This window comes from Diuraphis noxia, unplaced genomic scaffold, assembly GCF_037042655.1.
Source record: "Diuraphis noxia isolate RWA-SAM2 unplaced genomic scaffold, SU_Dnox_SAM2 contig0002, whole genome shotgun sequence".
NCBI classification, from domain to species: Eukaryota; Metazoa; Arthropoda; class Insecta; order Hemiptera; family Aphididae; genus Diuraphis; species Diuraphis noxia.
In genome coordinates, this window is record NW_028301712.1 from 70,580,689 (window position 1) to 70,595,304 (window position 14,616).

Sequence of the window (14,616 nt, forward strand, 5' to 3'; positions counted from 1 at the left end):
TGAATTTCCCGCCGACGGAGCTTTGGCCACAGCGCGGCGCCGCCGGGCGAAACGTTGCCGCCGTTCGTTGGGCGCGCCGAAGCGCCGACGTCCTGTCCGGCGCGTCGCGAGCAGCAGCAGCTGCTGCGATGTAACAGTGTGACCGCCGTGAACGACCGAAAATCTGGCGGAGTCGCGGTGTCTGTGCGACGGTGACCGGCGGACAGACTGAGGCATCGCTGTTCAAGCTCCGTTGCCCGGTTACTGTGGTTTGAGAGGGGGGGTGACGAAAATCGATCCAACTGCCGCTCGACGGTCGGTGACGACTGACGACGCCGACGCGACACGGTGTGGCACTCGTGGAATTTTCGGGTATCGACCGCCGCGTGATGTGGCGGTCCGCATAGCCTCTTCCACACCACCCTCCCTCCCACCTACCAACCCACTATAACTAAGCATCGGAGGTTTCGTGCTTTTCGGGTCCATCCGGCGTCGCCACCGTCGGTTTTTGATTACCGGCGGGTTAGGGAGGGGAGAAACCGTTTGGTCGCCGAATTTCGTCCCCCGGAAACGAAAATAATCTCGCCGACCCGTGACATTTTTGACCGACAGAGGTCGCCACCGCCATAAAATAAATACATGAAATGGGGCGTCTGTAATGCAGCTTTTGTATGGCGTGTACGCTCGGGAGTGTGCGCGCTTGTATAATCTCGTTAATAACGAATTACGAAACTACGAAACCCAGTGCGGCACTCTTGTCAGAAATGATTGGCTTCTTTAAAATTGAATTAAGTCTAACAGGATAATAAAGGGGCCGCGCCGACAACCGGCACCAGCGCCAAGCAGCACCGGCACCGGCACCGGCACCAAACAGCACCAGCAGAAGCAGACCATCGCGTGCGTGCCCGTGTGTATGTGTGTGTGCGTGCGTGCGCGTAAAAAAGAGAAAAAAAGCGAAAAAAAACACAACAACACACGCCACACACGCAAGTCACAACAACGGCAGTCGACAACGGTCGACGGACGGAGCGCAGTTACTGCGCCGCAGTATAGACTCGTCGTCGTCGGTTGGGGTACTCGGTGCGAGTACTTACACTGTGCAGTGCACAACGGCCGTTTGCATCGCCGTTTTTCCGTCACCATAGTAGTTCTTCGAAACCTTAACGTACAACGTACTTTCGGCCTACGAGCGGTGGTGGCGGGTAACTAGCCCCCCGTGTGCTCGGTACACGTTGTTGTTGTTGATGTTGCTCGAACACAGCGGTGGTGTAGATTAAAATTTCCGGTCGACCGTTTCACATCAGCTGCTGCACACGGGCCGCCGGATCGTGTACACACACGCATACACACACGCGCGCGCGCGCGCGCGTATAATATATTCGCCGCAGCGTCTTCTTCACTCGCTCACCCGCTCTCTCACTCTCGCTCTAGCGCGCGCACACTGCTGCTGCCGCCGCCGCCGTCACCACACCCAGCCGCGCGCCGGCGAGACGACCGCCCCAGCCGAGTGCGAGATATCGCCGTACCCACACACACTCACACACACATAATCGTACACGCTCACGTATTATACACGTCGTCGTATAATATTATAATAATATAACACTCGTACACGTATATTATGTGCGGACGAGTGATGTAGATAATAATATATTTTTGTGCCGAATCGAACGCGCGAATAATCGCTTTGGCATTTCTTTCCTATCGTTGAGCAGCCCTACCGCGGTAAGTGTGTGCGCGCGCGCTCGTGTCGTTTTTCACTCGTGTGTGCGGCCGTCGCCCATCGACGGATAGCGATTTTGTGTGCGAGTGTGTGTGTGTGTGTGTGTGTGTACACGCGTGTGTGTGTGTGCGAGCCGCGTTTGTTTTTACGTGCGACCGATCTCTCGCCGCCGGATATCCACGGACACTCACTGGTCCAACGACTACCCACCCGGGATTCACACCACCACGCCGGCTTTACTAACGGCACCACTGCCGGCAGCACCGGCACCACCAGAGATGTGTACATGGACGATGGCGTGCCGCCGGTTGTCGCCGCCGTCCTAGGAGGCCAGATTCGTGTTGTTGTTGGTCGACGACGACACACACACCCACCCACACGCACGGTGCGTTTTTGGTGAGGCAAGGCGCGCTGCGGGTCACTGTGGAGTGGCACGAGGTGTCTGCTGCTGCTGGCCGCGTTGGTGGTGGTGGTGGTGGTGAGTACGACGGGTGGACAGCGCAGCAGGTAATAACGGACGCGCTGCGGCAGCCCACTGTCCTCCGTCATCGTGGTGGACCGGGCCCCAAGGTGCTGCTACTGTCACCGCTGAAATGGCGTGTTGCCTATCTGAGGAGGCCAAAGAACAGAAGCGCATCAACCAGGAGATCGAACGACAGCTGCGGCGTGACAAAAGGGACGCCCGGCGAGAGCTCAAACTCCTGTTGCTCGGTAAGTACCGTTTGTCCGCTTTGCAGCCCTAAAGCAAACGATTCATTTTCCTTGTTCTAATCCGAGCTACTGATAGGCACACAGGTCAACACCGACCCATCAGCGTGTGTGTCGATACACACTGATGTGTACACCTCTTATGCACTTAAACTCCCTGTCATAGTAATCTAGGTAGGTTTAAGATTTGTTTGGGTTTCATTAGTAGATACCTATTTGAAGTCATTATTCAAAAATCTACCAACAATAATCTCATAATTATTCCTATACCTATATATCTATTAATATTACTGATGACATTCATTAAAAACACACTACTGTAGTCTAAAAACCAACTAAGGTCCGACTAAGAAAACATGATAAATTATTCTTGGTAATTGCTCTTTTGTAAAGCACCTATAGAAAAATTGTTTTTTAAATTTTTATTGAATGATCATAATACTAGTAGGTATTCACTAAAATTTTACTGTTCATAATGTACTATACACATTAAATATTGACTGAGTAGTAATAGCTATATTTATTGACTGGCTTTTATTGATATCAATAATATTGATTGTGTATGGTTTTAGTCAAAGTTTTAGTGTTAGTGGGCTTACTAATAGATTTACCTACCTATATTGTTTTATTATAATATAATAAACTTTAAATAATTACTTTACTTATACCTATTTTTTCAAGGAAATCTATAAGTATAGCCAGTATTGGTAATACATTAATCAAAACTTTGATATACTATAATATGCCTGCCTATATAACTTATAAATTAACACAATTTAACTATCTATATACTCATACCTACCTAATATTTAGTTTTAAAATCAGTTTTTAAGTGAACATGGTCAAATTAAAATATTTAGGTTATGCTTCTCGTACATAGATATATACATAGATACCTGAATTATTGTATTATTATTTCATAAATATCCAAGGATTGTTAAAATAACATTTCAATCAAGGTCTTAATTACCTATGTTTTAAATTTCTTTCATTAAACTACAATGATGAAATCAGTTTTTAATTGATAGACATTTCCTTTTTTTGTTATTTGTTTCTATTATCATTAAAAATTTAGTGCGTCTACTAGGTAGTTTGGAATCACAAAAAAAGATACTTAACTCTTTGGTAAAAAGAAAAATCTTATTTTTTATCTATTTACCCTCGTATTTACCTAATAGGATAGGCCTTGGTAGTATGAATATAATAAAAATTGAAAAAAATTATAGAAAAAAAGAAATATTAACCACCATCACATATTCACATTATAGGTAGTTCATGTAGGTATTATGAATAAATATATTGTAGAAAACATACAAAATTAGTTTAAAAAAAAAAAAAAAAGTAGGTATCTAATTGAAAAAAACAATTACAGCTAAAGTTTTAAAGACTAAAGCTATTCACGACAACATATTTTATTTATTAATTACCATTATGAAAAACTAATATTATTTCATTCTACCTCTGCAGTTAGTTCTAAGGTTAGAACCTTAGAACCTAATCTTTACTTGAGTTTTGACAAAATACAAAAAAAAATCTAAGTAGTAGGTATGTAGTAATAATGATTATTAAGATGATTAATAGGTGCCTAAAGTATTGTTATCAAAAATATTGTATTTCTTGTACCTAGGTTTTTATTTTTCCATCTACTAATTTATATTATTTGTGTACCAAAGTACCTACTTTATTTTGGTAGGTAGGTAGGCTATACAAAATTTTTTAAACATCTCACTCCCTTTTTTTTCCTTTTATATCTAACACATTTATTCAAATTCTGATTTTTAGAATTTTTAAGTCAGAGTACCTAAATACCTTATTTTCAAAATCCTGATATTTTTTGTTCTAGTTAAGGAGTGTCCTTGTGGTGATACAACTTTCATTTTTCAAGTGATAACCCGTTTCCCCTTTTGCAGTAAATTGTTTAGCTAATGATTTTCTTGAAAAAATTGATGTATCTAAATCAAATACTAATAATTAGTTTCTGAATTAAAATATTTTTACTAAGGATAATAATCCTTAAATATGGTTTTACAAGAACATATGATATAAGATGTACTCTTATTTGATAATTTTTAGAAATCATTTATATTGTTTGGTCAATTAGTGCTTACCTAATTACTAACATCTAAGCCCCCAAATCTACTTAACTCATTACCATATAATTATTATATATTATACCGTAACTTGTTCTCTTTTCATGTGAGGGCAAAAATATTTTTTTACGAATTTCATTATATTTATATACTGTTATATTTAGCCATACATATGTGTAGAAAAAGGGAATAATATTAGGTATGAGAATGCGATGCACCTCAGAACTACCTGCAATTAACTAGTAGTATAGTTTAGTTGTTGGGATATTGCCCCTATCAATTTTTGTTCATGGGGGCAGTTGTCCCCATTCATCCCCCTTCTCCTACCAAGTTATGCCTTTGACCTTAGATATATTATTCTCCATACACAAAGTTATATTACTTAAATACTATCCATATAAATATTGATTGAAATATGTCAACATTTAAAAAAAAAAAATATCTGCTGAATAATTAAACTTGAAGGGGGTTTTCCATTTAAAAAATATAAATTTATACTGTTACCGAATCATCCTTCAGTAATACAAAAATCTCAAGGATTTTAAAATATGGTCTTCAAGTATATCTAAGATTTCCAAAAATCAGAATTCGAGTTAGAATTTCTATACATGTTTAATTTAAGCATAAAAATAGTGTAAGCATGCTTAAAAAATTATCAAAAAATGTAAAAAATTATGTCAAAATCCTCATTCATATTGCATTTCTCATGTTGTTTCTAGGAACCTATAAAATATTTTAATATTGTGTATCGTGGTGTATGGTTTAAATCTGAAAAAATATTCAATTTAGGCTCAAATTTAGGTCCTATCACTGTTGTACATTTTAAGACAAGATATGATAATTTATGCTGATATACATTATACATTTGAAGTTAAATATAAAAGGTGCATTATTAGATAGTAGTTACTTGTTATTTATTATTCTCAACTATTTTCTTATAAAATTATAAATACTTAGCTATAATATTATGTAGGGCCGCACCTATATGAAATATCCCAAGAATGTAATATAAAACTAATAACTGTTACATTAAAATACTTTTTATCAGTGTTAAACTCTTGAAATTCATACAATTATTATATTATAATATATGGGTAGTTAAACTGTTTTTACTCCATTTCACGAGAGAACAGGACTATTTGCGCATATTGAATGATTGGCAAGGCCATGAAATCCATTCCACATTTCTGCCAGTATATAGAGCAGTTTGCTGGCATAGTATATGTATATGCATGGTGCATGTGCTACCATGTAGCATGCACCATGCGCATGCGTAGCGGTGACCAGTTTTTGTCAGTCTCTGCGCTTTTGTTCTCTCATGGAATGGAGTATAGGTATATTTTTGTGTAAACAAAATAAGAGTTAGTACTTATATATACAATGTAATTGTTATTATAACAGGTACTTAGTTTGAAATAATTGCATACAATTTATTTAAAACCTCCTTTATAAAGGTACCTAAGTATACAGAATAATGATAATATCCCGGATAGTATGATAAACCAGTCAATCATTTAAACATTTTGAAAATTATGATCAAATATTGATTTTGTGACTTATGAAAAGATTAAAATTGTTAAATTCAGTAATTTTTAGTATATATGATGTGCTATCAATATTTTTTATACTTTCTGATTATACCAGGGTTATTCTGGACTTCAACTAAGTTATAAAAAAATTTGTCCTCCATTTTGTATACCTACTTGTAAAGCTAATCAGTACTTATGGGGTATTCAACTTTAGAGCACTGCAAAAAATCTAATATTCCTAAAATTCAGACTTTCCCGAAGACTTTCCAGTCAATTTCATTATGTATCTTAAATCTCCAATAATAATTTAAACTCGGCCCTAATAATTCAAGTTATTAGAAGTAGTATACTAATTCTTTCACTCCCTCCTTGAAATCATCAATATCTGATCCTTGTTTTCAAGTCCAGCAATATAACAAGAAATTATCTTAGAAGTCGTTTGAAAAACTGGAAATAAAATTAAGTAAAAAGTATTTCCCTTATATGATTTTTCCAATTTGTGTCATTCGTGTATTTATTGATTATAAGTTTACAGTCAAGATATCCTAGGAATTTTCTCTACTCTGTGTATAAATACAAAATATCGGGATGGTTGCACCATATTATTGACATTATTCATTAACCCATTGTGTGATAGTTTTACATAGGATAGACCAACAGATTTTTATGCTAATACACAATATTGATAAAATATTTCAGTATATATTTGACCATCATGCTGTGCCTATCCCATAAATAGACTTCTAAGATATTAAGTTTCTAAAATAAAAATGTCATTAAAAATTGATATTATAATTATTTCACTAGAAAAAATAATAAAAATTATTTAAAGTTTTAAAGATCCCCTAGTATGATTTGACTAATCTTTTCTCTACACTTTATGTTCAAACTTTATCCATATATTATATTATCATAACAGTAAACTGGTTTTAATCTTGATATTTCAATATATATTTTATAATCACTAACAATTTAAAACCCAATATAAGAATGATTTGATACATACTCGTAGTTCAATTAATATCTAATGAACATATTCATGTAATATTTTGCAAAGCAAAAGTTTTATATCTAGATCATTAGTTAATATATAATCAACATAGGTATAAATCATCAAAAAAGGTATACAAAGTTGTAGTTAAATTTCAAAAATAACGTTCTAGTTCTGTGTTTCTATTAATCATAGTATCTGTATTTTTACTTATTTATATTGATAAAATAAATGTTCAAAACTCTATCAATAAAAGTAGGTGCATTGCTACAATCTATGCTACAAGTTGTAGCCTACAACTATAGAATAAGGGGGCCATTTGTGGCAACTGTGTTATACTTTCTTCCAATTTATATGCGAGTTTTTTAGGCTAAAAATAAAATCCATTTACTTAAAATCACTGTTTACTTAACCCTTCATATTGAATGATAAGAAAAAATGTATAGTAGATAATTGGGGAAAAAAAGAGGTACCAAAGCTGAAAAAGGTAAAAATTAATTTAAATTTTTCTGTTAGTAGTTGTTTTAATTTTTAATCGAAATAGGTTGGCTTAAACTCAATTATTATTTATTTATAAATAAAATATCCAATTAAGAATCTATTTATAACATTTTAATAAAATAGCATTAATATATTGTTATGTTATACCTAGGGATTTTTTAAATATTTAGTACTTTCAACTTATAAATGGTCATTACACATACTACGTGTCAATGTGTCATACATAGCAAATATAGAAAAGTTTTTAAAAAATGGTATCAACAAAAAAAATACCATGAAAAAATATGATAATCTTATTTCTGAAAAATTGTTAATCCTGTTAAGTTATCAATTTGTAATTTTTAAGTAATTGATCGTTGTTCGTAAGTTTTACTGGTTTTTAAATGCATTTTATATTAAAATACAAAAACTACAACATAATCCATGCTAAAAGATACCTATATATATATATATATATATATATAGGTGCAAAATATATTTTAATATATTTTAAATTACTAATTTATTTTTCCCTGACAATATAAAACATTTAGTACTCACAAGATGTCAAATTTAAAAAAAAATTCAGATAATGCTTGTTAATTTTAAGTTTAATAAGTCTTTTTTTTTGTCAGTCCCATTTAAATGTTTCTATTTAAACATCTTAACAACTTTAAAGTTATTGTTCAATGTTCATAATAATATGTATTTACTAATAAAAAGTGCTTAATAAAGCCGATTTTAAATTCGTCACTTCATGACGAGTGGTCACAGACTATGGAACATATTATTATTAAACACTATATAGTTAACATACGAACGTCGTTTATCCTATCAAATGTGAGAAAACGTCAATTTTGTTACGTATCCCTACTAGACACCCTACCATCAATATCAAATCCAATATGATAGGGTTTCACACGGGGATGTGCAGAAGTACGGATTTTCGTCGTGTTTTCTCACAGGATAGAGAAAATATTATCGTTAAATTATCTTACAACTAAGAAGACAATTTAATATACATATGCCTACAAAAAGTATCGAAAATCATAACACCATTTTGATGGTGGCTCAATAGTATTTTTTTAAATGTTTTTCAATACATATATGTCTATTTTTTTTTTGTGCTTTTAACAGTTTTTAGGGAGGCTTAACCCGCTGCCCCCGCACCCATCCCTTATTTGTCCCATTGAACACTTGATACTACTTTTTAATATTACCACGTATTTAAATACTATACAAACTAGTCTTTATAAGACAATTACAATTCAGTTAAGTCTATTTAAGTAATAAGTTGTTATAATATTATTATTTTGATGAGGCATCGTCGTCGTTAAAGACCTGTTGTTCTTCCTAAGACTGGCGACAAGTTAAAAATAGACCTGATGCATTAATTGATTATTCTCTGATATGGTGATACGCGTTTATTAGTGAAGAGGACGCCACACGTGAATATTTTGTTTTCTCCGTCTTATAAACGTACAACAAGGCGAATTTTACATTTATAATAACACGTGTTACTCTGTAATTTATAAAATTTTGAGTGAATTTACTTCTTATAGAGTTTAAAAGTAAGAATATTAGATAAGGCACCTCGGAGGATTTTATTGATACTATTATTTTTAAGTAAGTCATGGTCATTTTTGAACTTTTTTTTTTACATTTTAAAACGATCATTATTTACTTATAAATAAAAGTATGTACGTATATAATCATCCAGGTCGCCCTAGATAAAATTCTTGCCATTAAATTTTATAAGAGGCAAATTCAATCTAATTTTAAAAATTGCGAAGTAAAATGTATTATTGTGAACGTAAAATTTGGAATGTGTACGTTTGTAAGATGGTCAAGATGGAATCAACAAATGCTCGTGTGGCGTCTTTTTAATTGTCTCCACCGGTTCTTAACTTACTTTCTACAAAATATCAATAAATATCATATCCCTATACCATGTTTTGATTTTAAAAAGTACTATTGCACGAAAGAAAAAGTATGAATATAATTTTGATTATGAGTGATTAGTTGTGCATTTGTAGTATTTTCTACATAGCTAATTTCTACTTGCTGAACTTCACATTTAACAAAATTATTCAACATCACTTGGATTACTTGCAGTGTTTTATATTATATTGTTATATTATGAGTTATGACTAATTATAATAATTATTACTTATTATACTCCTACAAATAGGTACATTTTATAATTTATTGTTAAATCTTAAAGCAAGTAAATTTAATAGTGTATGATATCTCGGCATTGAGGAAAGAGTGTTTAGTCTTAACCCTTTTATTTACGTGCTTCGACACATTATCACTGAGAAATCTAGATTGTATTGGACTCAAGGTATGTTGTACATTATTGGTACTATTAAAAAAAAAAACATTTTCAAGGGAGGTATCGAATTCTTAAAAATATATGTAAGTAATATAAATCTGTTTCAAAAACATTAAATACCCATACATGTAGTGTAATCCCAAGGTTGGTGTCTTTTTAAAAACTGTTTTATAGCCAAAACATTTTTCTATTTTATTTTTATTATATTAAGTTTTATCTCTAAATTAATTTCTCGGTGTTTTATGATAAATCCGCCTGAACGTATTTTTACTTTGTTGCACGTGTGACGGACAGACAATTTCAGCGTATATTAGCCATGTTGTTTAGACCTAATAAGCTTGACCACATTTTATCGATAGTAGCTTCGTGCCGGGCCGTGCTTCGTCCGCGATCAAAATGTGTGTTATTTACTGTGATAACTGATGATATGTCTTACGTGGACTTATTATCTGCAGAATTACTTAAAAATTATAATTTTGTTTAATGATCTTGTATATATTTACTTATATATTATGGAGTGTATATTATTATAGTACATATTTCGTTAACAATTGTCAACTGATGTTTTATATTTTTATTTTTATAAATATGAATTATGTTATATTTAACTACCTAAGTTTAATATTATTAAACTATATTCCGAAAGGTCTATTTATCATTATTTTTTCTTAGCTGCTTAATATAAAATAGTGAACTAATAAGTTTAAAAAAAGGATGCCAACCCACTATTTGTTTTCTCTCTCTCTGGCCTACGCTCAACAGAGACAAAACGCATTTACGCAGAATTATTTTTTTCATGTTTTTAAGTAGTCTAGTAAAATCACTCTTTGCAAAAAATTTAGAGGACAATATTTTTGAGGGAATAACAAATTGATTTGTCTAAATATTGTCTCAAAACAATTTAAACGTCATTTAAATTTACTACATTTTTGTGTTTATTTTGAAAGACGAATACAAAATCAAATAACAATAAAATATAATATTGATGTATCATTCCCTTAAAAATTTTATTCTTTCTTAAATGCTTTTTGTTGAGCGCGTGGACCAAAGAGGAAACAAATACTGCTGACATCCTCTTGAGAATTAATTTTTAATATTCATATATTTAATCGTTTATTTTAATAAAATAAGTCTAAAGTGTTTATCTAAAAAACTATTTATTTAAGAAGGGGTTTTAGATTCCAAGCAAAAGATGAGTGTATTTCTTTTGTATTATTGTGTAGTATTTTATCCGTGGGCCCGATTTATATTTAAAAAAAAATGTTTTGAATGTTTTGATCCCCATCTTCGATGGTAGTCTCTCGTTGTGGAGTGGATCTTGTTAATACTTTTCACGGATCAAAATTAATATTCTCAGTTTTTTCGTGAGGTTTTTCTAATAAAATTCGTTAAAATCAAAAAGTAAGTTAGATACCTATACCTAAACCAGGACCTATTCACATCGTTATACGTCGAATAAGGACAAATGGACGTAGCCGTTTGGACGTAAAAAATTAAATTTAGAGAAAATAAATAATAATATAATAGATCATCAAAATATATTAAGAGAAATTCAAAAACACTTAAAATTAATAGTTCTGGTTTATTTATAGATATTTATAAATTATAAAACCATTGATATTATATGTTCATAAAGTAACTAATGGTATTGTATCATATCAAATATTATCGCTTATTATTGAATATTACGTATAATACGCGTAATGCGTATTACTTATAGATTGAATTTTATCGTTTTGACAATAGGTACATATAATATAAAAATAATATATAACTCTTTGGTTATTACTTATTACAACTGTTTATATCACACTTTATCGAAACACAGTGATACACGACAATACCTACTTATAATCGATGTTAGTCGAGTAAAATTTGTCTAAAAGTGTACATATAAAATGTCGTTAATAGCTCGAATCGCGATGGTGAAATTTTTTTGAATGATGGTTTCTTGTACTTATCTGACGCTTTTAGTTCTGAATGGTTTAAAACGGTTTAGGCGATGTAGGTATAAACAAGAATGTAAGGCTCGTGTACATACTGGTATAATAGATTAAATTATTCTTAAGCGTATAAACAATCATTATCATGACTGACGCTGCTAAAATTGAAGTTAATATCGCAGTGTGCAATATTAAAAAACGTGCTATAGAAACTATGGAACCAACATCTACAGTAATAAATGAATTCATTTTTGGATTATCACAAGCATCGAAGGTACCTTTAGATGCTGTCCTATTTTTTTCTTAGTTTTAGTTTTTTAGTTTAATGTTTTTATAACTATGTAGGGAGCTCTTCAACCTGGCCCAGCATTAAGAAAAAGAAATGAAATTCATGCAGTACCAAATGCATCAAATGATTTAATATCACTTGAGATACCAGATATATACAAGGTTTATTCATCGTCTGGAGGCATAGCGGAAAATTATTTATTAGACTATAGCGGGCCTAGTGAAAATAGGATTTTAATTTTTGGAAGACCTAGAAGTTTAGAAATATTACATTTTTCAACAGTTTGATATTGCGATGGGACATTTAAAGTAGCACTAACAATTTTTGCACTAGTTTACGTTATTCTTGCGGAAGAACTAAATTGTGTCCATCCATTAATTTATGCACTGTTACCGAATAAACAGGAAAAAACATATGATAAATTATTTGATATGTTAAATTTATTAAAACCTGGTTTAAATCCAAGATCAGTGTCATTTGATTTTGAATTATCAGTAATTAATACCATAAAAAATAAAAAATACCCTGACGCTAAAATTCATGGTTGTTTGTATTATCTACAAAAAACTTTCATAAAAAATAAACGAAATGGGTTCAAGATATAAAAACTATGCTGATTTTTCAATATTCATAAAAAGTGATCGTAGCTCTTTGATTTGTTCCAATCGACAACCCAGATGCCTCTATACAACAATTAGGAGATGACTTTCCAGAATGCTTACAACCTTTACTTGACTAGTTTGAGGGCAATTTATTATGTTGGAAGGATTGATAGAAACGGAAGAGGTCGTCGGACAGCATTATTCCCACCACATATTTGGAATTTACACCAACGAGTTTTGAATAGTCAAGATAGGACTAAATGTCGAAATGGGAGTTCAACATACTAGTTTGTGGTCTTTCATCGAATGTTTACGAAAAGTACAAAGTGGGCGAGATGTACTTATATTTTACAACCAACTTGAAACAGGTAACACTCACCCCAAAAAACTAAAGAAATTTATTGACGCAGATAAACGTATTTTTAAAATTGTTCAAAGTTATGAGACTAGGACTAAAATATAATTTTTACGCGGAATCGCTCAAAATATATTTCTGAATTAAAATGATATAATATAATTAATATAAATAATAATAATAATAATGTTTGTCGTTCAACAACTTTTTAGATATTTAAAAAAATGTTTGTTATATGTTTTCTATACATTTTTACGTACTATAATAAATATAATTTGTATAAATAACTTTTTTTGATATTGTATTTTAATTGTTAACTGTATTTAATTTTAATTGTAACTATAATACAAATATATTTTTAAATATTTTATAATCATTTTTTACGTATGATCATATATATATAAATAGCTTATTAATTTTATTTACTGATTTATGTATTTATTTATTTTTTGACGTCCATTTGTCTCAGATCGGTTAGTTCAAGTCAGATCTTGCAGTTATTACGATTTTTTTTTTTTATGAATTATGATTGTTAAATTGTCTTATAATTTCACGAGATTTTAGCATGTTGGAATAGGATTAAGACATAATCGAACATTCGAGACGAATGAACTTGCGATGTTTAATTGCGGACTGTTTTTATCACTGTAATTGTGGAGGCGTAGTTCAAAGGTTAATGAGTAATAACTCGTGTTTTTATCTGTCCCCGCTATCATTTAAATGTGTTAAATATGTATCAAAGTCTGATTATGATATCGCCAAATCCCATATAAGGCCTTATAATATTATTGGTGCCACGAGAATGCGGGATCACTTGAACTGTTGTGGATTTTTTTTTAAATATAATATAGGTATTAGGTATTAACCTATTAGTCGGCTGTAACAAATATATTATTTTACTCAATTTACTGTTTTACAGTTATTTGTTTTTGGTATATTGTGACCTAAATAGCTATAATAATACCTATACTTTTTGGAAGATTTCAATGATGTCATATTGATCCCTTGATGCTAGTTTGTGAAGTTATTAATTATTATTTAGATTCATGTATAACATGAACTATGTGACATTTGCTATAAATTTGATATCCAATTGCACTATTTGTGTTGGTTATATGAAACTAACAATATTATTTTCGATAAATTGTTTATTATTCGAATTACAAATCCGCTAGTTTGAAGCATCAATGTCAAATGGTAAAACTATAAGAGCCCTGGGGAAAGAAACCTAGTAAAAAGATGATACCCTGCAGGTATTTTCTGGTAGGATGTGTATACTTTTTTTATTAAAACATTTATTTTCGTCCTTGACATTATTTCGTTATGCAGGGCTTAAAACTAGTACCTCAATAGTATAAGTTTTTCTTCCTCGCCAAGTACATCTAATTGAATTTCATTTATGGCTACAGCAAACGTATCACGTTTGGATACGTGTCTTGTGAAGTTGCAAGGCCATGATTTTGATATCCACATGGGATTTTGTTGTATACAAGCCATTAAAAAAATCGCTATTCTGTTTACGTAATCTCTGTTAAGGACAAATTTCAAATTATTAGTAACGATGACTCACGAATACATAATTTTTACTATAG

At 32.2% G+C, this 14,616-nt stretch overlaps 2 protein-coding genes across 7 annotated transcripts in view; both read left to right on the forward strand.

Moving 5' to 3' along the window:
- The first annotated feature begins 678 nt into the window (after positions 1-678).
- Positions 679-14,616, forward strand: part of Galphaq (G protein alpha q subunit) — a 30,290-nt gene continuing 16,352 nt past the window's right edge. The window contains exon 1 of one of the 6 annotated variants that reach the window (XM_015523488.2): positions 679-2,413. In XM_015523488.2, the coding sequence (XP_015378974.1) occupies positions 2,296-2,413 (118 nt within the window). In that variant the 5' untranslated portion in view covers positions 679-2,295. The remainder of the gene's footprint in view (positions 2,414-14,616) is intronic. The other 5 variants (XM_015523489.2, XM_015523486.2, XM_015523487.2 and 2 more) reach the window with 5 other exon arrangements.
- Positions 11,558-13,213, forward strand: LOC149058866 (uncharacterized). The gene is made up of 2 exons (XM_089220234.1): positions 11,558-12,052; positions 12,124-13,213. Exons 1-2 carry the CDS (start codon positions 11,924-11,926, stop codon positions 12,352-12,354), a joined length of 360 nt encoding a protein of 119 aa, XP_089076360.1. The 5' UTR covers positions 11,558-11,923; the 3' UTR covers positions 12,355-13,213.